This window comes from Abramis brama (genome assembly GCF_963993115.1).
Source record: "Abramis brama genome assembly, chromosome: 5".
NCBI classification, from domain to species: Eukaryota; Metazoa; Chordata; class Actinopteri; order Cypriniformes; family Leuciscidae; genus Abramis; species Abramis brama.
In genome coordinates, this window is record NC_139967.1 from 19,697,466 (window position 1) to 19,721,677 (window position 24,212).

The following is a 24,212-nucleotide window of genomic DNA, read 5'->3' on the forward strand; positions in this document are numbered from 1 at the left end:
CAGTTCTCACTTACACCTTACTACATACAGTCAGTGGTGGACGAAGTACTGAATACTTTGTACTATATAAGTACTTAGCCTAAGTAAAAGTACAAATAACCAGAGACATATTTACTTTAGTAAAAGTAGAAGTAGCCTACCACAATGAAAACCCTACTTAAGTAAAAAGTAAAAAGTACCTGATTTTAAATGTACTTTAAGTATTAAAAGTAAAAGTACTTGCATAACAATTTATTCTCTTAATGTCTATATTCTAATAATTAGGGCTGTAACAATATGCAATATGAAACCGAAATCGCAACACTCAGATCCACGAACCATGTGTCGTGGTGTGAGAAGGCAGAATCGCAACACACCCCTTATTTGAAGTTAACATTATACAATACATAGACCTACACCACAAAACTAGTTGAGGATAAATTCTTTAAAATTGGGCAATCCCAGCATTATAGACGTGACATTTGCAGTAAAAACTTGAAATATAAATTCTCAGAAAATGCATAGGCCTACAATACATATTGAAAATGTTTATATATCCATACTCCCTTAATAAAAGAGTCCAAACATTAGGAAAAATATCAGTCTACAGACACATGCGTTTTATATTTAATATGAGGGAAATAGGCTACATGCGGACGTGACACAAAAAAATCTTTAACTTTTAGGTGGCAAAATACTTTTTAGTAATTCTGTGAATTACACTGCACAAACTAAAATGAATACTACCCACCGGATGAAGAAGGGTTGGCTCTCCACAGAACATAAAATATTCATTTTATTTTTTGTGTTTGCATTTATGAGGAAAAAACAATGTTACGGACATGACCGCTCTGAAAGCGGCACTAAAAGACTGCTTTAAAACTTTCACAGAGACCTCAAACAGAAAGCACAAAGCCTTTCTTTAAAGTGAATTTCGTTTTGTATTAATTGTATCTTAATTTTAATCAATGTTTCATCAAACAATTGCCTGGATTTAATAAATAAGAAGTAAATATAGCAGACAATAGATAATCACGACACGGAGGCGCCGGCGCATGAACTGGAGCTCGTCTCATAACTGAACCGAAACTCAGCGTATAAGGTAGCCTACTTGCCTCACAGACCTGAGAAATATATAGAAAGCTTGAAATGTCTACTTTATAACAGAGCAATCCAAAACGAAAGAAAACAGACTGCTCTCTGCTTATGTAATCCGTATGAAATGTGCATTTCTCTCTGGCGCATTCACTACTGCGAAGATCGCGAGTCAGCATCGTCAACTTCATCTTTGCAGCCGACACTGACACAGAAAACACTTGTTTATTAATAAACAATTAAAATGTCTCCTTGCTATATTTTACATATTCATAATCATTACTTTTGCCGGTTCTTTGTGACAGCTTTAGGTGCATTATTGGCAGCGCCACCCCTACATGTTACATGAACGCTCACCACTGCATCAGCATGAAAACATGGAGATTTTTTTCAATCCCTGTTTTGGCAGGGGGGAAATTATTCGTTGTAGAAATGTAGTGGAGTAGAAAGTATAATAATTGCTGCAAAAAGTAACAAAGTAAAAGTCAAAAGCATGCACTATTGATTCTATTGAAGTAAAGTACAGATACGTGAAAAATTTACTTAAGTAACGAAGTATTTGTACTTCGTTACATTCCACCACTGCATACAGTCCTTTAGAACTTGTAAAAAAAAGTGGTCTTCTTCACTAGGTCACTAATAACCGAATGTGACATTGATCATGTGACTTTGTATAGACAGCCAGATGTTCTTGTTTTCGAGCCCAAGATGCTCTGTGAATTATCTCAGATAAACTTAATTCATGCTGGAGAACGTAATCATCAGGTCTGACACAAACGTGTGGAGATCATGCAGCTTAAGTGCCGCTGTTATTTAAGCAAAAGGGGAGCAAACAAAATATTAAGAACAAATTTTTCAATTGTCATGCTAGTAATTAAAAAAAAGTATTAAAAGGGTTGTACTGTATTAAATGAGAAAACTGCAAAACTGAAACATTTTCACAAGTGGTGTCAGATAAATTTCTTGCATTTACATGCATTCAGTGCACTAACATGTTAACAAAGTTAATTAAGCGATAAGTGATAATACTGTAGCAGTATCGATCTAAAAAATAACTGCTGGAATGTATTGTTCAAATGAACAAAAACGCATAGTTTCCTTTTGAAGTGGAACTTCGACACAGTGTCATGGAGTTTGTGCTGTGGCTGTGGCCTCCATCCCTGAGAACACACATGGGCCAAGTTCAGCAGCAGATGACCAGGATGAGGAGAAACCAGGACCAGCACCAGCCAAGAGAAAACAAGACCGAGAGGATGAGCTGATTGAGCTAATTAGGGAGGACATAATGTTTTAGAGACAAGGGGTTAGGAGAGGATATCACAGGAGAGCAGGGAGAAAATGGACAGATTGTATTCTCTTCTTGACAGATTGGTAGATAAATAAAATTTTGGTCAAATTAAAATTTGTAAATGAAACAAAAAATATTTCTGTGCATTGTTTATTTCTGTAATGCAAGTTAAAATTTGTAAATGAGAAATAAATTGTTTTATTCATTTTTGTTATGCAAGTTAAAGTATTCTGTACATTTATTTTTGTCATATCAATTAATTTGTAAATGAAACAAAATAAATTGTTCTATACATTTTTACTTACAGTACTTTTTACAAGTATTTACAAGATAAGTTACGTTTAGGATAAGAAAAACAAAGCAAAAATTGAAAATAACATAAAACAGATTGGAAGAAAAAAAATCTGTAGACTGTTACTGAGCTGAGCAGGAGATCCTGGTGCTGCTGGACCGGGACGGGCTCCACAATAGAGACGCTGGTAAGGCCTCTTCCAGCAGGACATCATCTAGGATGAGTGCATATTTCCACTGTCGCTCGCTAAACATATCGTACTCATCAACCAGATATCTGATATTATCTAATTTCATCTGTCACATTGATCTGACTTCGCTAGCTTTAATCTAAATCACTATCGCTCGCAAAACGCGCTAGACTTCCACTAGCCTGTTAATCTGCCATCCCTGTTTCCTGTCTTTTTTTTTCTTTCGCGCCTTTTCGAGTCCATCAAACAACTGTGGTGAGTAGGATCAGTCAACAAACACTGTGAGTCATGTCTTCTCCTATTATTTTCACTTGCACTTCATGGCACATGTATCTACAAAACAGTATCTAAAGCCCTTGCATTGTTACTATCCTCGATTAAAGTTTGGATGTGTGTCTGTAGTTCTGAAATCTTAGTTCTGAAATCTTCTCCGTGAAAGAGAAGATTTCAGAACTAGAGACATGCATCCAAACTTTAATCGAGGATAGTAAGAATGCAAGCCTAATCCAAGCCGCATCGACCTGCGCCTGGACACGACGACAACGCAGTCCTGAAGTGTCAACTAGTCTCTCCCCGTGAAGGCCCCCTTCTCCTTTCCTTTACCTCTGTACAGATAAAACGTTGTCAAAATAGCTCCAGTTTACATAGCTACGCTAACATTTTTAAGACAAGACAAGTAATTTGTTGAGGTCAGTTTGTAAAGAAGCCTGCACACAGACATATTCAAACGCGCATACCTATAGACTAAACACATAATAAGCATGTGCACGCTGTCAGCATTTTCACAGGTTTGAGTTTTTAAAGTTTGCGCAGAGATAAAAATTACTTTTCTTGACTTGACTATAAACTGTATAAAATCACATTCTGGTAACATAAGTAAACATTTGAACCTTTATTGTATTTTTTCATTTTTATCAATAGATACATTAGATTACTCAATTAAATTGAAAACCAATACTTACATTTAAAAGTGTAATCTGGCAATTTTTCTTAAAAAAAAAAAAAAATCTGTCGTCTCCGGTGCGCAATGAATTCTGGGGTAGGCAAGGCTGTGAAGGATCCATCTGATGTATCCTGAATTTCACAGGAAAAGAAGGAGGCATTTGCAGGCCGGATTTTGAAGGAGCTTTCGAAGGACCTTCGAATTGGGACAGCCTTCGTCGCGCTATCCGCTATCTATCCGCTAAAACTGACAGTTTTTATCCTTTGGACATCCTCCCTCTGTAACTGTTTTGAGGAGATCTATGAGGAGATGAGTAATAATTTTTTGCAATTAAATGAAAGCAAAAGCGAAATTTTGATTTTATGCCCCTCCAGGTAATTATCTCTTTTTAATTTAGATTCTATTGCCGCCAGTGTTCAACCTTATGTAAGGACTCTCGGGGTTACATTTGATTTGTCACTAAATTTTGAAAAACAAATCAGCACATTGGTAAAGGCCAGTTTCTTTCATTTGAGATCGGTTGCAAAATTAAAACAGTTTCTACTTGCGAAAGGTTTGGAGACCCTAATCCACGCTCTCATAACATCACGTCTGGACTAATTCCATGTACTGTGGCCTGCCTCAAACTGCGATCTCTCGCCTGCAAATTGTCCAAAATGCTGCAGCGAGACTTCTTACCGGCACAAAAAAGAGAGAACACATTTCTCCCATTTTAGCGACTTTACATTGGCTTCCTGTAAAGTTCAGAATTGATTTTAAAATTGCTTTTTTTGTGTACAAGGCTTTATCTGGCGTTGCACCTGAATACATTTGTGACCTTCTGATTCCGTACTCTCCCCAAAGAACACTTAAATCTGGTAATCGGCTTCTCTTAACCGTCCCATGTTTTCCCTGTAAAACTAAGGGTGCTTCTGCAGCACCTAAACTTTGGAACAGTCTGCCCTTAAATGTGAGGTCTGCTCCTTCATTAGCCAGTTTTAAATCAGCTCTTAAATCTTATTGGTTCTCTCTGGCTTTTGATTAGATTAGGTTAGATTAGATTAGATTAGATTAGATTAGTTAAAGGTACTTTTTATTGTAGGCCTATTTTGTTTAATGTGTTTATATTTTGTATGCTGCATGGTTTCGTTTTATGCTCTCTTTTTATGTGCTCAATGATTTATTGTACACCACTTTGGTGCAACTCTGTTGCTTTTAAATGTGCTATAGAAATAAATTTTGACTTGACGCAATCGGCTAAAGCTGCGTTGGCCGCTCACTTCAAAGGATGCAGCCCCTGAATTGGGACACAATGAATTGTAAGTGTGTTCAGTTTAGTCTTACAGGGGCGTTTTCCCGGACAGGGTTTAAATTAAGACAGGAGTAGGCCTTAATCTAGAATAGTTAATCGTGTTTTAAAAAATGGCTTTCTGTAACACAGATTAATGCCACGTTCCAGGCAACCTGTAACCCGTGATTTTCCAACTCGTAACTGGGAGTTCATCGTTCCAGGCAACCTGTAACCCGTGTTTTTCCAACCTAATACCCGTGAAAGTGCACTGGAACGGCAGTCAAACCCGTGACTTCCCACCCGTGAACTCGTACTAGATCGATGTACTCCCAGATACGAGTTGGAAAAACACGGGTTACAGGTTGCCTGGAACGCGGCATAAATACGGATTAGTTACACCTGGACTATGGAGTCCTGAACTAAAATAAACCAGATTAATTTAAAACCAATTGTGCTAATCTGAATTAGCATGATAGAGGTTGCCTATAAAACATGGAATGAACCAAGAAAAGCTTAAAATTGCATGGAAGTGAGACGCAAATCCAAGGAAACAATGGAATCAGAAAAAGACTGCAATCAAAAAAAAAAAATTACTAAACAAGAGAAAATTATTTTAAGCAAGCTAAATAAACTGCACACACCAGCTATGGAATAAAAAAAAAGAAATGCTGGAAGTCTGTTTGTAATATATATATATACACACACTACCGTTCAAAAGTTTGGGGTCAGTAAGATTTTTAATGTTTTTAAAAGAAGTATCTTCTGCTCACCAAGGCTGCATTTATTTGATAAAAAAACAATAAATAAAAAAACAGTAATACTGTGAAATATTATGACAATTTAAAATGACTGTTTTCTATTTTAATATATTTTAAACTGTAATTTATTCCTGTGATCAAAGCTGAATTTTCAGCATCATTACTCCAGTCTTCAGTGTCACATGATCCTTCAGAAATCATAATATGATGATTTTATGCTCAAAAAAACATTCATTATTATTTTCAATGTTGAAAACAGTTGTGTACAATTTTTTTTCAAAATTCTTTGATGAATAGAAAGTTCAAAAGAACAGCATTTATCTAAAATAGAATATTTTCTAACATTATAAATGTCTTTACTGTAACTTTTGATCAGTTTAACTCATCCTTGATGAATAAAAGTACTGATTTATTTTATTTCTTTCCCCCAAAAAATAATTTTAAAATTCTTACTGACCCCAAACTTTTGAATGGTAGTGTTTAATGTTACAAAAGCTTTAGATTTCAGATAAATGCTGTTCTTTTGAACTTTCTATTCATCAAAGAATTTTGAAAAAAAAATTGTATACAACTGTTTTCAACATTGATAATAACGATGAATGTTTCTTGAGCATCAAATCCTCATATTAGAGTGATTTCTGAAGGATCATGTAACACTGAAGACTGGAGTAATGATGCTGAAATTTCAGCTTTGATCACAGGAATAAATTACACTTTACTGTATATTCACATAGAAAACAGCTGTTTTAAATTGGAATAATATTTCACAATATTACTGTTTTTGTTTGTTTTTTTAATCAAATAAATGCAGCCTTGGTGAGCAGAAGATACTTCTTTTAAACTTCTCCAAACTCCAAACTTCTGAACGGTAGTGTATATGTGTGTGTGTGTGTGTGTGTGTGTGTGTGTGTCCAAGTAATACACGTGTCCACTTTGAAACACAATGTTAATCTGAAGTTAAACCTGCCTCCTGGTAGGTTTAATTTAAGCCTCGATTTAGTAAGAAATCATCTTATTAAACTCTGGACTAAACTAAATCTAGGACTATTTAAAGCCTTGACCAAGAAAGCATATTTCTGTTAATCTGGTTTAAAGAGCAATTTTAGTCTAGGATTAGGCTTAATCTCTGTTCGGGGAAACCGCTCCAGAATGTTTCAGCTAGTCGTTAAGTGTGTCCCCGGCATTAGAGATAGATTGAAAACCGTGGACCACAACACAATCCCAAGGAAACAACATTTACATCAACATTGGCTGCAGGAACAGATAACTACAAAAACATCCTTACAACTTCTTGGTGTTTACTGTTTACTGACAACTAACACGCTTCACCTCATACAAAGCATCAACAGCACTCAATACTCAGCACTGTGAACTATAACAAATATCAATCATAGTATAAATGTAACTGATCTTTTCAGCACAACAACCTTTGTTGTTTAACAGTTGGTGCAAGTTCCTTTTTTAATTGACTTCTAAGTAGCTGACAAGAAATCATCTGATTGAGTTCATAGTTTTCAACAAGAAAACTTTTAAAAATTTGCACCACTAGACACTTTAAATGTTGATTTAAAAAACTAAATTTGAAGCAGATAAAAGTACATCCATTCACATCAAATCTTTTTTTTTTTTTCTTTTTTTTTTTTTACATACACAGCACTCACCTCAATTCAGCTTTGATCAGAGTGTAGCGACTGGGCTATTTGAATCATTCATTCGTTTGGCCTGAATTAACAAATTCAGACTCTCTGTGTTTTCTAAGCACATTCCTTCCCAAAACGTTCTTTGCTAAGCTTACTAAAGCTTGTAAGCTCCTGACCCCCCCACAATTACAAATCATACGCCGGCTTCAGAGAGACTGGAGCAAATGGACTTTTACGACACTAATTGCACCTCAGAGACACTCCAGAACCTGAAACTAACATTCCTCTCTGCACCAAAGAGATAAAGAAACTTTCTCCTGCTACGTGACATCACACCCCCACACACACACAAACATCCTTTGTGTTTAACTTAGAACTTAGAGATATTCTTTTTGATATATGTACAATTCCATTATGCATGTTGATTAGTGTTGCTTTGATCATAGTCATGATCTTCGAGTGTTTGGCTCTGAAATGTATTTTTGAAGAATGTTCTCCCAGTAAAATCGCATCCCGTAACCCGATCTCATTGGCAGGTCATAAAGTTTGACCACCAAGCTTCAGCCAGCTCCTCTGCAAGATGAGATAAAGGGGAGCCCAACATTCCGACGCACACACATACACAAACTTTGAATATTAAACTTAGAATATAAGCATGTCATATGTATCTCCTATACTCCTGTTTACCAGACAGGTTATATTCACTTCGTTTATGACGTTTATTTGAAGGAACGAACCTTAAAATGCTTGTAATATGCATCTTATGTAATTTTGCATTCCTATGTAATGTATTCCTATCTTCATATGATGTGTGTGATATCGTTGAAATTCTCTCAATCTAACGGAGTTGAATTTCGATAACCAACTGCAGTAATTTTTGTATCATTGCGACACATTTCATATGTCGTGAGCAAATCTTCTTAATTTCATCTCCTCATGACTCATTCGAGTGGGCGTTGTCTGACAAGACAAAGAAAAATCTTCCCGCCGAGATGCTCTAAGATGATTGGTCTGCGTACGCAAAGTAGGCGTACATTAAGTCTTTCCATAAGAAGACCGAGCTAGAGTTCTTCCGAGAGCACTTTTACGAACCCTCTTCGTCAGCGAGAAGATCCATATGGCTCCCTTTTTGGGAGCGTTCTCCGTTTTTCTTTTTCTGTAAGTCTTTACTTTATTTTCGTCTTCGGACTCTCCCTACGTTCAGCGAAGCAAACGTAGCCGGCAACTTCAACTTTCAAGAGACTTGAACATCCCGCGGCCGCGCTCACCGAAGCAAGCCCTGCTTTCTTAAAGAGACACACGCACGCTGCTCTTGCACGCACGACTCTGCGTTCTTCAGCAACAAAGAGAACCATTTTGCAAGATAAGTTTATTGAACTTTTAATGTAATCTGATTTCTTGTTGTCTCTCAAGGTTACATTGCCTGTGATTTTGCCATGCTGAGATCATCTTGGTGATCTCTCTCATCCTGAACTTAGTTTCACTTTCTCCCTTTCATTCTCTCTCTCCCTCATCTTCGTTATTCGTTTAGTCTTGTATTTTGTTTACGTGTTCTGTATATACATACATATTTACTCTGTGTGAATCGTAGTTATGTATTCATTAGTTCAATTATTAAATTCCATATATTCCTGATTGTCTCAATGCTCATTTTACGAAGTCAATGATTTGTTGATCTTAAGCTACAAAGCTGATTTGTTACTTTTAAGTAACCTAATTTGATAAGAACAGGAGAGTTGTTTTCATGGCCAGAAAATAGCTTTCTTTGAATTATAAGAAAGAGATCATTTTTGTTGAGAAATTGTTAAGTTAATCTTACGGCTGTTTTGCTGGACAAACCATGTTTGATGATTACATTAATTTCCATTAAGGGTTATCTCATAATCGATCTGAAATAGGATTATTGATATATGAATGATGAATTATAATTCGTTGTGATTGATTATTCATATATACAAATCGATCTATTTTCAACTTCGAATAAATTAATGTAACTGTAATATGCAAAATATTAATCATATTCATGATTAATTATTAAAATTCCCTATAGATCATTTGAGCTAATGTTAAATGTACTACTAATGCCAGTGCGGTTACAAGAGGAATAAATTACATTTTAAAATATATTAAAACAGAAAAGTTATTTTAAATTGTCATAATATTTTTTTTTTAAATTACTGTTTTTATTGTATATTCAATCAAATAAATGCAGCCTAGGTGAGCAGAAGAGAACATTCAAAATCTTACCGATCCAAAACTTTTGACTGGTAGTGTATGCTAAAAGTATGTTGTGAGTTTTATAGAGCAAATTCCAGGAATTTTGGAATCTTCTCTACACAAGACTCATCTTGACTGAGGTGAGTCAAGTTTGTTTTGGAAAAACAGTCTTTCCCAATCACTGCATTTTGTTTCCAAGCTGCTACACCAACTTGTCAGTGCAGTAGTGATGTAAATTTACAAGCATGATGAAGGCTCACAAGATCTGTATTTTTGGCAAACACTAACAGAGTGAGAATTAAAAATGTTTTAATAGCATCTGACCACTAAGTATTGGACACAACCACCCCCATTAGATGACAACATATAGATCAAGACCCAGTAAAACTCTCTTTATTAGATATTCAAATTGTATCCATTCAATATGCATTGCTTTTTGGAACAAGCACAGAACACCAAGACAAAGGTGGGAAGGTACTGACTGAGCAGATGTGAATGTGAACAAGTACTAATGAGGGTAAATAAATTCAAAATTTCGAATATGAACAGATCACAGTAAACCACATACTGTACATCATAACCACACCTAATACCTTTACAATTTTTCAATCATTGACAAAACACAAAAATGCCTCTTTCGGAATCAAACACGCTGATATCAAACCAAGACCACCATATAAGCTTGATGAGTGAGACGACATGCAAAGAAGCAAAGTCTAGATGTTTAGTGTCTTCAGAACATGATCGATCACACACACACACACACACACACACACACACACACACACACACACACTTTTCGGTTTGTTTTCTTCACTTTGAGGGGAAGAAAGATTCATAGAAATCTAGCAGTTACAAATAAAATCAGTTATTTTAAGAAATGCCTTATTCAGGATTGTGTTCAAATGAAACAACATACACACAGAACTAGGGCCTAAAAAATAATAATACATATTTCTGCACAGTAACATCAGAACAAGACAGACCTAGATGTAAATCTAGGTATTACAAAAAAAAAAAAAAAACGAAATAGTACGAACCCAGGTAAATTCAGTGTTCAGGAGTGCTTGAGTATTTGTTCATGCATAATTGAGTGTGACTTTGCATTTGTGGAGAAGATGAGGCGTCTAGCTTAGGAGCTCCAAGTATGTGACAGGCACTTTGCCTTTTTGGTTGCCTCGCTCTCCAATAAGCCAGTCCGGGTCCATTCCGGGCACTGTGTACACCGTAATCAGCTACAGAAGAACAGAAAGAAACAGAGAGAAAGAAAAATCAAGAAGACACTTTGCTGACGGCTGACTGTGTTGCAATGGCCACAGTCCTCCTGAAGCATTCAGACGTGTGTTAACAAATAACATTTGCAAAAACCCCTTTGACGTCTTTTGAGGATTAAGTTTCATAGTCGTACATGTCAGGTTCAGATAAATCAGTGAGGCTGAATCATATGAAACTGTCTGGCAGCCTTCCAATCCATGAGGGAACAATAGAAATTCCTGACAGGGTTCAAAATTACAACCTTTACACTGTAAAAAAAGAAAAGAAAAAGAAATCTGTGAAATTTTCGGTAAAGAGGTTCCCAGAACTTCACCGTAAAAAATACCAACATACTAAAGTACTAAAATGCATTTTACCTTTATAATAAAAAAACATTAAAAAGCACAGGGAATGTCAATTTATGTTTGTTTTTTTTCACTGTAAATTATGAGATGGCTGATAGTTTTTCACTTCCAAAAACTGTAAAATTAAACAATACGAGAAATATATCAATATAGCTCAGCACCCTCCTACTTCCATTCGTTCTTATGAGTCTACATCCTTACCAGAAGCCAACGATCGGTAAATGAGCAACAGCTCGTGGTACCCATCACCGAGAGGCACAAAATCACTCTCCAGAACATTTTTGTTCACCGTTCTTGCTGGTGGAATGATCTCCCCACCTTCATCTGGAATGCAGAATCCTTGACAACATTCAAAAGACAGCTGAAAACTCATCTCTTTTGTGAGCACTTAACCTCATCATAAAAAAAAAAATCTATGCTTTCACTTTCCTTTAATCCCTACCTATTCTAGCTTATGCTACTCTCACTCTTCGATTACTATTCTCACTCCACGATCACTCTTCAAGACATTCAACTCTCTCCTCTGTCCACCTCCACCACCACCACCACCTGCCTCCTCTTTAACTGCCCTCTCTCCTCCTTCTCTCCGCTAACCGAGGAAGAAGTATCTAAACTTCTCCTCTCCAGTCATCCTACCACCTGCCCTCTAGACCCCATCCCCTCACACCTTCTACAAGCCATCTCTCCCACACTTCTACCAGCACTCACACACATCATCACTCATCCCTCCATACTGGCACTTTCCCTACTGCATTCAAGCAGGCTCGGGTAACTCCACTGCTTAAAAAACCAACATTAAACACATCACTTGCAGAGAATTACAGACCTATCTCTCTCCTACCATTCACTGCGAAAACACTTGAAAGAGCTATTTTCAACCAAGTAACATCCTTCTTGTCTCTGAACAACCAGCTGGATGTCAACCAATCCGGCTTCAAGAAAGGGCATTCAACTGAGACTGCATTACTGTCGGTCACAGAAGCCCTTACAGATCGCAAAAGCTGCTTCCAAATCCTCAGTTCTCATTCTCCTGGATCTGTCTGCTGCCTTCGACACTGTGAATCATCAGATCCTTATGTCCACCCTCTCATCACTGGGCATCACAGGAACTTCCCTCCACTGGTTTGAGTCGAGCCTACGATCGGTCAACGAGCGACGTCTCGTGGTTCCATCACAGAAAGCCACAAAATCACTTTCCAGAACATTCTCATTCACAGTTCCATGCTGGTGGAATGATCTCCCCACCCTCATCCGGAATGCAGAATCCCTGACAACATTCAAAAGACAGCTGAAAACCCATCTCTTCCGTGAGCACTTAACCTCATAAAAAATTTTAAAAAAAAATCTTTCCTTTTCCTTTAAATCCTCACTTATCGGGCTTATGCTACTCTGAACAATGCCTGAACTTCGTATTTTGAGCACTTCTTGCATTGTTTTTTGCCTCTTCACGATGACTTGCTTAATTTAGTCCTAATTTGTAAGACGCTTTGGACAAAAGCATCTGCTAAATGACTATATGTAAGTGTAAATGTACTCTAAGCAATGTCTAAAACTTGAACAATGTCTCTTCACGATGAATCGCTCACTGTATTCCTCATTTGTAAGTTGCTTTGGATAAAAGTGTCTGCAAAATGAATAAATGTAAATATCACTGTATAGAGTTACTCAGTTACTCACATAACCTAAGTTCCCTGAGATAACGGGAACAAGCATCGTGTCAGTTGCTGACGCTATGCACTCGCACAGACAAATTGCATTTCAGCCAACCAAAACGGGCAGTGCCACCTTCCTATATAAGTAAATCGCTGAATGCACCAAGCATCGACTCAAGGAGTGCAAGGAGCACGGCCAGCTACGCAATGCTCGTTCCCGTTATCTCAGGGAACCGAGGTTACGTGAGTAACCGAGACATTCCCTTTCGATACAGTTCACTCGCACTGCATCAGTTGATGACGCTAAGGAGAACACAATCCAATTGCGCAGTGCTACAAATGCAGATTGGAAGCCCATCCAGCGAGCCCAGTCCTTCAAGGTCAAGGGCCCTTAAATGGCTATTCATGGGCCAACACTAGAGTGGAAAATACCCAGGCTGAGGCAAGAATTTGTCCAAGATAGTTAGGCTCAGACCACGAGGCAGAAGCCCTTGGGGCATGCCCACCATGGGGCATAAAGCCCTAAGCAGACTAGACCCCACGGAGGTCCTAGACTGGTTTAAGCGGATAGGATCCGTGCCTGAAGGGCAGGAACGCCCAAGACCAGCCGGCCGTCATGCAGATGTCACCGATGGACACTCAGCTAGACCATGCCCAGGAGGAAGCCATTCCCATGATTGAGTGGGCTCTCACTCCAATAGGGCACTGTAAACACAAGGAGGCGTAAGCCAGCATTTCATATACTATCTGACTATCTGAATATGAAAGTATAAAAAACAATCCCCTGGGCAAACTTGAGAGAAGATTTGTTTCAGGATTAGCATCCTGAATGACCGTCTTATCAGGGCGCAATACAGATGCCTCCGATCGAGGATGGGCCTAAGGCCACCATCCTTCGGTGGAACGAAGAAGTAGTGGCTGTAAAACTCTGATTAGCTGAGTGCGGCCAGAACTATTTCTGAAGAATACAATCATTGTTACTTCGAATCAAAGTTTGGACCACGCCCCCGAAAGGGTTGGGGGTGGGATCTATGAGCGAATTGGAGCGAGTAACTTTGTTTGATTGTTTCCAAGACCCACTCTGACACACCCAGAATGGCTTCCAAAGCCTGGCTTTGGGTGATGAGAGACTTGAGTGCCATGGGCTGCAGGTCGCTGCACTGGAGCAGGGGATCGATGCTTGTGCTGCTGCAAGAGCGAGTGAAGAGAAGGGTTCTTTTGTGAGGGTGTTTGTTTTTATTTTTGGGCACGCTATAACATAGAATAACTGCTCGTGTGCGCAAACATTTAGCGGGGAAACCCAGCATTGGCAACAAACACAGCGCTCTGCTTTGGGTTGAGGCTGAGCAGGCTTCAACGCTGCCTTGCCAGGCTGTTGAGTCTAGCAGCAGCCAAGCTGGACCACTTTGGCAAAAAGTAGCACATACCTGTAGCTTGCGACAACTTCTGGGACACAGTGAAGCATTCGGAGAAGCCATCCACCGCGGAGCCAAACATGCTCATGGGAGAAACTGGGGAGTCGAGGAAAGCTGTTTTTTCTGTGTCCTTGATCTGTTCAATTCAACCAGAAATGGCATTTGAGAACCACCAAACTGGCCTACGTAGGGCTGATTGCAAGGGCCGTTGTCTTGGTAGCGTGCAAGGCGAGGTCGGTTGCCCTGCGCAGCTCTGCCGAGCTTGGCCTGGAACACTTGAAGGACCCCTATCATGTGGAGAGTGGATCCAGCTTGACCAGCCATGGAGTAGGCTCAGGTCGTTAAAGCAGATGTGGTCTTGCATGGCTTAGAGGGGTGAACAGCCTTGGCTTTCCATCCCAGGGCAGTGGGCAGGCATAAATGCATGGCAACGGCCTCAAATGGGTCCAAGCTGAAGAGTGGACACGGGCAGAGTCTGGGGCACGTCGCGACTTAGTAAGTTTGTCATGAAATTCTGGAGAGAATGGGTCAGGTCTCTGGTGGGGGGCTTGCTGGTGGAACCACTAGTTGAGGCGGCTGCGGGCAGGCTCTTCTGGGGGATGACCACTCCAAGTCGAGCTCTTTATCAGCCTTGGTCAGGACACAGATGCGTTTGGCATCCAGACCAGGGCTCCTTGGGCCGCAGGGAGAGGAGTCCTCCATGGAGTTCGACCACTCATCCGCATCAGATACTTCCAATGACATAGTGTCACTGGCAAATTCCTTCTTGGAAGTTGGAACCCTGAAAAAGAGACCAAACCACACACACTATGGGGAGAGTGATGCATTCAGTGATGCCCTGCTGTTAACTCCTCTCAAGCTCCTGAATCAGTCTCGCCTAATAGCTGCAGGGGAGAAGTGCCATTCTCAGCTTCGATTGCAGTCAGCACTGATAATCTGCTGCTGGGGCTCTTCTAGTCTCAGCCTCAGAAGTCATGACAACAAACTCCTTTATGGAAGAAGAACGCCGCCGTGTTTACAACTGTGACAATGAGCGCTTACCAGGATCAACTAAACGCTGGATTTTCAAAAGTATGTGAAATTCGCGGCTCCATTGTTGCAGTAAACTGCCACAACTTTCTTGAATTAATAATTTAGAGATGCACACCGGTCTGTTATTGCAGGGACATTTTCAAGCCCCTAAACATGTCGCAGAACAAAACGAACTGTGATTGGTTACGTTACATGTCAGTCAAATAACCTCTTGGGCAGTCCTTGACCAATGAAAGCTGCGATAGAGTCCAGACCTTCTATCGTCAGAAGAGACTAGGGCTCTTCCACAGCGAGCAGGAAGGCTTCTTCTGAGTCAGCGAGGAGATGATCTTTGCGCTGAAGGAGAAAGATTCTGACGATATGGAATTCAGCGCCGTATTTATTTAGGCAGGCGGCGCCACCTGTTTGCCATTTGTCTGTGCAAGTGCACAGACATGGTTCAATCAGGCTTAGAGTGAACCGTATCAAAAGGGAACTTACTGTTAACCAATTAACAGGTGTTTACCGTAGCATTTTTCATTAAATTATGCTAAGTTTGAAATCATTTTTTACCAGCCCAATTCTTTAAACACAAGGCAATGTCACAGGGACTGTAAACAAACTCACTTTTAAATTGACCACAGTAGGCAAGAAAAAAAAATAATAATAAAAAAAATATCACAAAGTAACAATGTAGAGAGCTAAAAAAGAAAGTAATTTATAAATACAATAGTAGGTTAGAAAATAAAATACATTTGTATAATTTATTTTATAATAATTCAATTATAAACAATTATAATACAATTTATATAATTATTTATATTATGTATAATTATTTATTAATATTTTTATTTATTTAAAATTAAATAGCTACACAAATAAAATTGATATAATTACTTATATTATGTATAATTATTTATTAATATTTACATTTATTCGAAATTAAATGGCTACGCAGATTCCATTAAAACTAATTCTCACTACATTCAGGGGCGGATCTACGGGGTGGCAGCTGCCACCCCTGGGATACAGTCTTGCCACCCCTGTTGCCACCCCATTTATAAATCACATAATATTTTTAAGTATATTTTATGTTCATAGCCTACACGTTGAAGGCAAGGAGACCCGCACCAAACTCTCAAACAGAAATCGCCGATTTAGAATCCCCTCCCCCTCCCCCTCCCAATGGTTTCACCCATCACCAGCACGGCAGCGACCCCCGTGAAATTTCACCAGTGGCAGCAGGGCACAGGGCAGCCTGGGCAGGGTGCACAGTGCATCCGTCTGCAGTACTGAGCCTGAGCTGCCCCAGAGCCTCTGAAGGTGAAGTGTAGTTTAAATACACGTTTAACTTAAAGTTACATTTGTAATGAATGTATTGTATGCTAAAGACGATTCAGCATAAGCAAAAACAGCGAGTCTAACGTTAGCCAAAATCAGCGGTCAAATCGCTCCCTCGTGATTTGTAAGAGCACCCTTCCCTTTGATTAGCCTAATTTTGATTTTAGTAAAGACAAGAACAGCTTAATATAAAATATTGTTTGTATCCATAACGTTTACTGATGGTGGCCGTTACGCCGACGTAGCCTACGTTACGTTACAACACACAATACAGTGCCAGTTAGGAGATCGATCATTTGATTAGCTAAGCAGTCCTATTAAATCCAATTCCTCTCATATCACAGCAATGAAACCAGGTTACAACCTATGGTTACAACTGGGGAAATAACAAATACAATAGGATTAAGTATGGGCGTTAATAGTTGGGAGAAAATATGATGCGTAATAATGAATAGATCTGCATTTGGTCTTAAAGAGGCAGCAGTCTAATAATCCTGCTGACGACTGCTCCATTAATGTGAATCAAACAACAAAAGGCAAAGAGAAAATCAGTCGCAGCTCTTGAATGATATAAGCTTTGATCTATCTATGATAAACTATGCAGTGTTAATTTAAATCTGACTTTATTAGATGTCTTTTTAGCCCATATTACTCCTGAACAGTAGGCCTATGTCAGTAGACATTACTGAAATTAAAGCACTGGGTATATCATTTGTTTATTTGTTTAATTGTATACTTTTTTTTTTTGTTTGACCATGTGTTTGTACTTTGTTTTTGGTGTCCTATGTCTTCTGTATATAAAACACAAAAGCCTGCACCCTTCTGCATAACGTAGCCTATGTTTTATTTGTTTTGTTAAAGCATTGCTTTTTCTTTTGCTATAGATATTTATTTTACATTTCAAAATATAAAGCAATATTAATTGTGTTCTAAATTATTTTTTCCCCCCTTTTTTAATATAACAAAAAGAACCGATAAGAATACCGTACCGGATCGATAAGGAGTATTGGTAAGAGTAGTAATACCGAATGATATTGGCAGCAACAAATTAAAAGTTATGGCCAATTTAACTGTGATTAAATTCAGTATACGTCTGCCATATGTTGCCACCCCTCAAAAATTCCTGCCCCCCTCTCGCCACCCCATATATATTTTTCTAGATCCGCCCCTGACTACATGACATACTAAACTAATCAAAAATCACTCATACTGATATGTGACCCTGGACCACAAAACCAGGCACATGGGTAATGTTTTTGCTTTCCATTGATGTATGATTTGTTAGGATAGGACAATATTTGGCCGAGATACAACTATTTGAAAATCTGGAATCTGAGGGTGCAAAAAAATCAAAACATTGAGAAAATCGCCTTAAAAGTTGTCCATTTATGTTCGCGATTGTGCTGCATTCACTTACAAAAATAAATGTTTTATACATTTATGGTAGGAAATTTACCAATGGAACATCATGGAACATGATCTTTACTTAATATCCTAATGATTTTTGGCATAAAAGAAAAATCGTACAATGACCCCTACAATGTATTGTTGGCTATTGCCACAAATATACCCGTGCTATTTGTGACTGGTTTTGTGATCCAGGGTCACATATAATGAATGTTAATGACTGTTAAGGAGGGAAAACTGATTTCGATCATGCCCTACCTCATCAGAGAGAAGGGAAAGTTCACTTGTATCTGCAGCATCATAGTCATACAGCACTTTGGCCTTGCGAGTGCCAGTGGCGGGAGGCTTCACCTCCTCAATCTTCAGGGTGCTGGACTCAAGGGCATTGGAGGGGTTTGGGGGACGACTAGGTGAAGAAGCCCCAGGTAGAGTTGCAGTGGAAAGGGGAGAAGGGCCTGTCGACACCCCTGATGTGGAGGCATTCACAGCAAAGGCATTAGGAAACCTGGAAGCACAGATTCAAAATCAGACAGATTTCATTTAGGCTCTTATTCACATATAAACACACATACATAGAGTGCATCACATATGGTAAAAACAGATTTTAAAGAAAGATTAACAACAGTCTTATGGGTTTGGAATGACATGAGGGTAAATGATGACAGAATTTTCCCTTTAAATTTAGTCTGTAAACTCTCTTCCTTTTTCAGCATGATGAGAATTTTTTTTTTTACTCACGTATCTCCGTTTGCACTGAGAACAGAGAAAAGAAAAAGCAGAAAAAAACAGTTGATTTCAAGAAGTCTTTTCTTTACTAGAAATCAGTTGCTAAAAAGGGAATGTGTGGGATAAACCCTGTGTTACCAATACTTGGTTTTGTCACATCTATCCATATCAAGAATAGACTAATGTGAACTAAAGTAAACTACCAAACTGTTTGTTTGTTGTTTGCAATTTGCAGTGATTAACTGAAGTTCTCACCTGCTCAGCTCTTTCTGAAGGTCCTGCATGTGCTTGTGACACTGTATGTAATAAGCAGCCTGTGCCTCCACAAATTCATGCAGACAACGCAAGTGGTTCACCTGCAATAGAAAATCTATTTGAAATAGTCTCTTTCCTTATGTCCTTAATTGAAAGACACATTCAAAGTTTGGGGTAAGATTTTTTTAAATGTTTTTGTCTCTTATGCTCAACAAGGCTGCAATTATTTGATCAAAAATACAGTTAAAAAACATAATATTACAATTTAAAATAACCATTTACTATTTGAATATATTTTAAAATGTAATTAAAATTAATTCTATTAAATCATTCTAAAATTCTGATTTGGTGCTCAAGAAAAATGTTTTATCAATGTTCAAAACAGCTGTGCTTAATATTTTTGTGGAGACCCTGATACATTTTTTTTTTTTTTTTTTTTTTCAGTTCTTGAAAAACTGAAGTTCACTTTGAATGTAAAGTTCAAAAGAACAGCATTATTTGGAAGAAATCTTTAGTAACATTTTGTCTTCACTGTCACTTTTTCTACAGGTATGTCACTTTTAATTGAATGCATCCTTGCTGATTAAAAGTATTAAGAGACCCCAAACTTTTAAATGGTACATAAAAATGTTCACAAAACTAAATGAAAATGTTGTATGTAAGATAACGTTAATTAAGTTGTAGGTTACGTTTCTAATGTCACAGGTAGCCTAATAATCTCAATGTTTACTGCTTACACGATTCTTTTGTAGTTTGGTGTACTAAAGTGTTGTTCTAAAATAAACATTCACGAGTGTTCCTTATTACTTCTTCTCACTGCTGATTCCTGATGGTTTAGAAGACGAGTCGCCCGCTGTCGTTTCAAAGAATAGTATACGGCGAGCGCGTCAAGCATAAAATGCCTCGTCCACTTGGGGAGGCGCGCGCGCAGTCAGAGAAGAAGAGATAAAAGCCCACCCACACTGACAACTGATTGGTTGACTTACCGAAACGGGCCAATCAGGATGCTCTCTCTCGCTCCCTCTCCCTCTCCCTCTCCCTCTCTGCCGTGCGCGCGCTACACGGTTTGGAACACAGTCTCTGTCTCGCATGCGCACTCTTGCTCGCTCGCTCTAGATTACGGGAGATTTTAACTAATTTGCGGGCATCATGGAGCCGCTATTAAAATGCGGGAGACTCCCGGAACTTCTGGGAGACTTGGGATGTCTGTAGGTACTCTCGCATATAGGCCTAATAGTCAATACGAATGGAATGTACTCTCGCATATAGGCCTAATAGTCAATACGAATGGAATGTTATTATGTGTCATGGAACATTGCGCTCCCCAACTCGCGAAAGGTAGGATGTGCTCCATCTTTTGATGGATTCAAGGTTTTCTAAACAAAACTTATGTAAGACAATGTCATTAGACACAATCCATGTCATTAGAATCAATGTAATTAGACACAACGTGCACACATGTGCAGGCCAATGGGTTTTTTTTCTCTTTTTTTCGGTGATGATGGTGACGAGCTCAGACCCGCGGTAGGCATCATGTGACCGCGGTATTGCGGTAATGCGGTAACCGCCCCAGCCCTAGCCCTTGGGTAAGGAGATATAGGGTACCATCCTGTTGAAAAGGTAAATATTCTCTCTAATTCCAACATCACTTAAATTATTGAACAATAGGTAATTATTGGTGTGTGGGTGAGGGTAGAAGTGCAATGAGTTAGGTATTGTGCATTATTATGCGGCTCTGTGGAATACTTGATTCTGATTGGTCAATTGCCGCCATCCAGCGGTAAGTTATTCCCAGATAACAACCTCTGAAAACAGATAACGCAGGCTCATCCGGGTTACTGAAGTCAGCAGGGCTATACGCTTTTCTTCGTGGACGTTTTGCATTTGGTGAGTTAATAAAATATCAAAACTTAGTCAAATCAATATTTTGTGTAGAGTTATTTAATTATGCCATCCAGTATCACGGACTCGCTCTCTCTTGTTTCATGCAAACACAGCTGCTGCCATTTTGTGACTATTGTTTTGTACATTGTTAGATTATAAAATACAAACAAGTACGATTTTAAAATGGTTTAATCTGAAATTAATATCTCTTATCTCCATTAGTATTTATGTGGTGAAATGCTGTGTAATAAGTGGCAAGACTGTATTTTGTGAGAACAACTGGCTGGATGTACATTATCCCTTACATATCTTAGGTGTACTGTAGATATAATCTAATATTAGAATTGTGAAATGACTGATGTATGCCATTTGGAAATATTTTGTTTTGTATTGTATGGATGAAGTGTGACTGTATGGTGGATTGTTCTGCTCTCTCAATTGCCTAACTAACTAACACTGCCATCGCAATTCATTCTGTTTGCACAATGTTTAAAATGAACAGTAGTGCGAGTGTGAGAAGCGCAGATACTCACATGTGTGCTGCTGATGCCCTCCAGCAGGAGGCGTGTCACCTCTGCCTGCCTGTCAAACTCAGTCTGAGCCACACGCAGCTCATGCTCTGCCTGGTGGAGCCACAAACACACACAAACAAACATAACAAAAACAAAACAAAAAAAAATCACAGGACACATTATCCACTTACATCAACTACTCTGTCTAGCCAACTTGGATTTGTTTTTTAATTGTTTCATCCTGTCCAGACAACTAACCTCTAGTTCAGTGTTTCTTTCTTGTTTTATAGAAAAAAAGTACTCAGCAACAATATCACTTTTGATTTGACATCATTTCATCTTTTTTTGAATCTTTAAAAAATATATTATTTTTGAGCGTTTTGCCACTTTTTGAAAGAGACAGTAGAGAGAGGACAGGAAATCATAGGGGAAACGGAATGTGCAAACCACAACAACCCACATCTCTCACATGACACGCATGGCTCAACATCTGCTCGTCATGTGCTCTAACTGCTCGCACTTACACCATTCATGAATTGTTGGTGATTGTAATGCAATTAGGAATAACATGACTGAATTCTGCATGTGCTGTAAGAAAAATGTCTCTTTTGGGAAAAGGTAGCATAACAAATACAAATGTATCCACTCATAATCATAAATCATGATCATGTTGCCTTGACCGTTTTTTATTTTATTTATTTTTTTACTCTTCTTAACATTTTTACAGAGCACATTATTATTGCTACTGCTTTATATTTCTATATATCTTATACATCTATATATTCAGCAAAGTCTTAAATCATTATTGTTTATAAGAAAATCTAATTTTCTTCTTAAAAAATGACAGATGTATAGATTTGTGTACAGATCGAAATGTATGCAGAAGACTATCATTATACACATATACAAACAATTATTACATAAATTAATATGCAGTGATTTATTGCTCCCTGAGAACTAAAGCGAACAAAGACATGTCTAAAAACAGACAATCTTCAGATGCCCAATACTCACTTTATCAACTTCCTCACTCCAGAGCTGGAACATGCAGCATAACAACGAAAGAAGAACAGTGATGACAACATAACTTAACAACGAAAGAAGAACAGTGATGACAACATAACTTAACAACGAAAGAAGAACAGTGATGGCAACATAACTTGACAACTATAGACCCATTGTGAAAAAAATACTGACTAAAATTCATAGGTTAAATTTAAGTAACATCAAAAAAGAGACAGTCTAATGTAATCAGACATTTTTTAAATAAAAGTGAAGGTAGAATAAAAGCAAGGTATTTTCCCCCCACATTCGACTGCAAATGTTCATCGCAGGGGGTTTTCATGTTTTGACTTCTGCAATAACATGACATCAGTATGATTTCAAAGCAACAAATGCAAACTATATTACAGGACCAGTCAAAAGTTTGGACATGCTTGAAGCTGAATATGCTTCTTAAATACTTATTGAAATAAAACCCAAAATATATTTGTGTGTGTGTATGTGTATGTACATATATATTAGTAACATTTTAATATGTTCTCATTGTCTCTATTAAATGGATTTTTTCCTTAAATTTTGTCCATTAATTATAGCCATTCAACATTACAGTTTAATTAAAAGCTATATTTTTTTTACATTTAGTTAGCTTAAAAAAAAAACGCCTTTTAAGTGAACTTAAAACAATCTTCACATAAACCCATTGTAATAAACGACACATTTAGCTGTGCCTTTAATAATTCAGGACTCAACACTAAGGGTTTTTTCTACTGGCCCAGGGTCGGTTCTGATTTTTACCTGCCCTGCTAAAATGTACACTAAAAAAAGTTATTGTTTTCGTGTTTTTTGACCAATACCTTGTCAAACAGTGCTTTAAGATCAGGTAGGTCTAACTGGAAAATATACAGAAATTGAATAATTTCTTGAATAATTCTTGAATAGTCTTCACTGCATAAATTATAATTTGAATATAATTTTTCCTTAAAAAAAAAAAATAAAGTATCTTTTTTTTTAACAGTTAACAGGTTAATGATTTCCCACATTTAAGAATATTTGTAAAGAGTGAGTAGCTGTGTCTAAACTTTTGAGCTGTAATGTATATAATATATATAAAAGGACACACAAACTACAACCCACTATTATGTATTACTAGGGCTAATCAACTGAATACACTTGTATTGCATCTCCTGTTGCCAAAACATTAATCAGTCACACGGGGAAAGGCACACAGACACACAACACTGTAAGACGGGAGACGTCAATAAGACAATGTTACTGGGGTAAACGCACAACACTGACAGAGAAAAAAGCAAGACTAGTTTTTAAACAATGGGTTAACATCTTTGACAAGTCTTGAAAGGAGATGCTACCATCACTGAGCTGTGCTGACAAGACACACAATAACTATTGCATGTCTACTCTAAGAGGGGTTTAACTTAAGGCTTCACTTCTGATTCAAGTTCATACAACCTTTTCTCTGTCACTCAGATATGAATCACCAACTTCACTATCCCACTGCGTGGAATGAAAAAGTAAGAGATGATGGGACGATGGAAAGCTCAAAGCTGTTAGGTGTAATCAGGGAGACTTATTTATTCATTAATTTATTGCTTTAGCTAATGCTTTTCATCCAAAACAACAGTACAGTGTTATACCACCCACATTAAAGAAAGGACTGTTGGAGGACATCCTGCTAATCTAAATTTAAAAGGTTTGGTG

General features: G+C 38.0%; 1 protein-coding gene across 5 annotated transcripts in view; it reads right to left on the bottom strand.

The window, feature by feature from the left end:
- Nucleotides 1-10,049: 10,049 nt before the first annotated feature.
- sh3glb2b (SH3-domain GRB2-like endophilin B2b) overlaps nt 10,050-24,212 on the bottom strand; it is a 34,350-nt gene continuing 20,187 nt past the window's right edge. For 2 of the 5 annotated variants that reach the window (XM_084115326.1, XM_084115324.1), the window contains 6 exons: nt 22,509-22,532; nt 21,516-21,605; nt 19,099-19,199; nt 18,856-18,870; nt 18,376-18,622; nt 10,050-10,907 (listed from right to left, as the gene is read on the bottom strand). In XM_084115326.1, the coding sequence (XP_083971452.1) occupies nt 10,800-10,907; nt 18,376-18,622; nt 18,856-18,870; nt 19,099-19,199; nt 21,516-21,605; nt 22,509-22,532 (585 nt within the window). In that variant the 3' untranslated portion in view covers nt 10,050-10,799. Of the gene's footprint in view, nt 10,908-18,375; nt 18,623-18,855; nt 18,871-19,098; nt 19,200-21,515; nt 21,606-22,508; nt 22,533-23,963; nt 24,009-24,212 lie in introns of all 5 variants that reach the window. The other 3 variants (XM_084115327.1, XM_084115325.1, XM_084115323.1) reach the window with 2 other exon arrangements.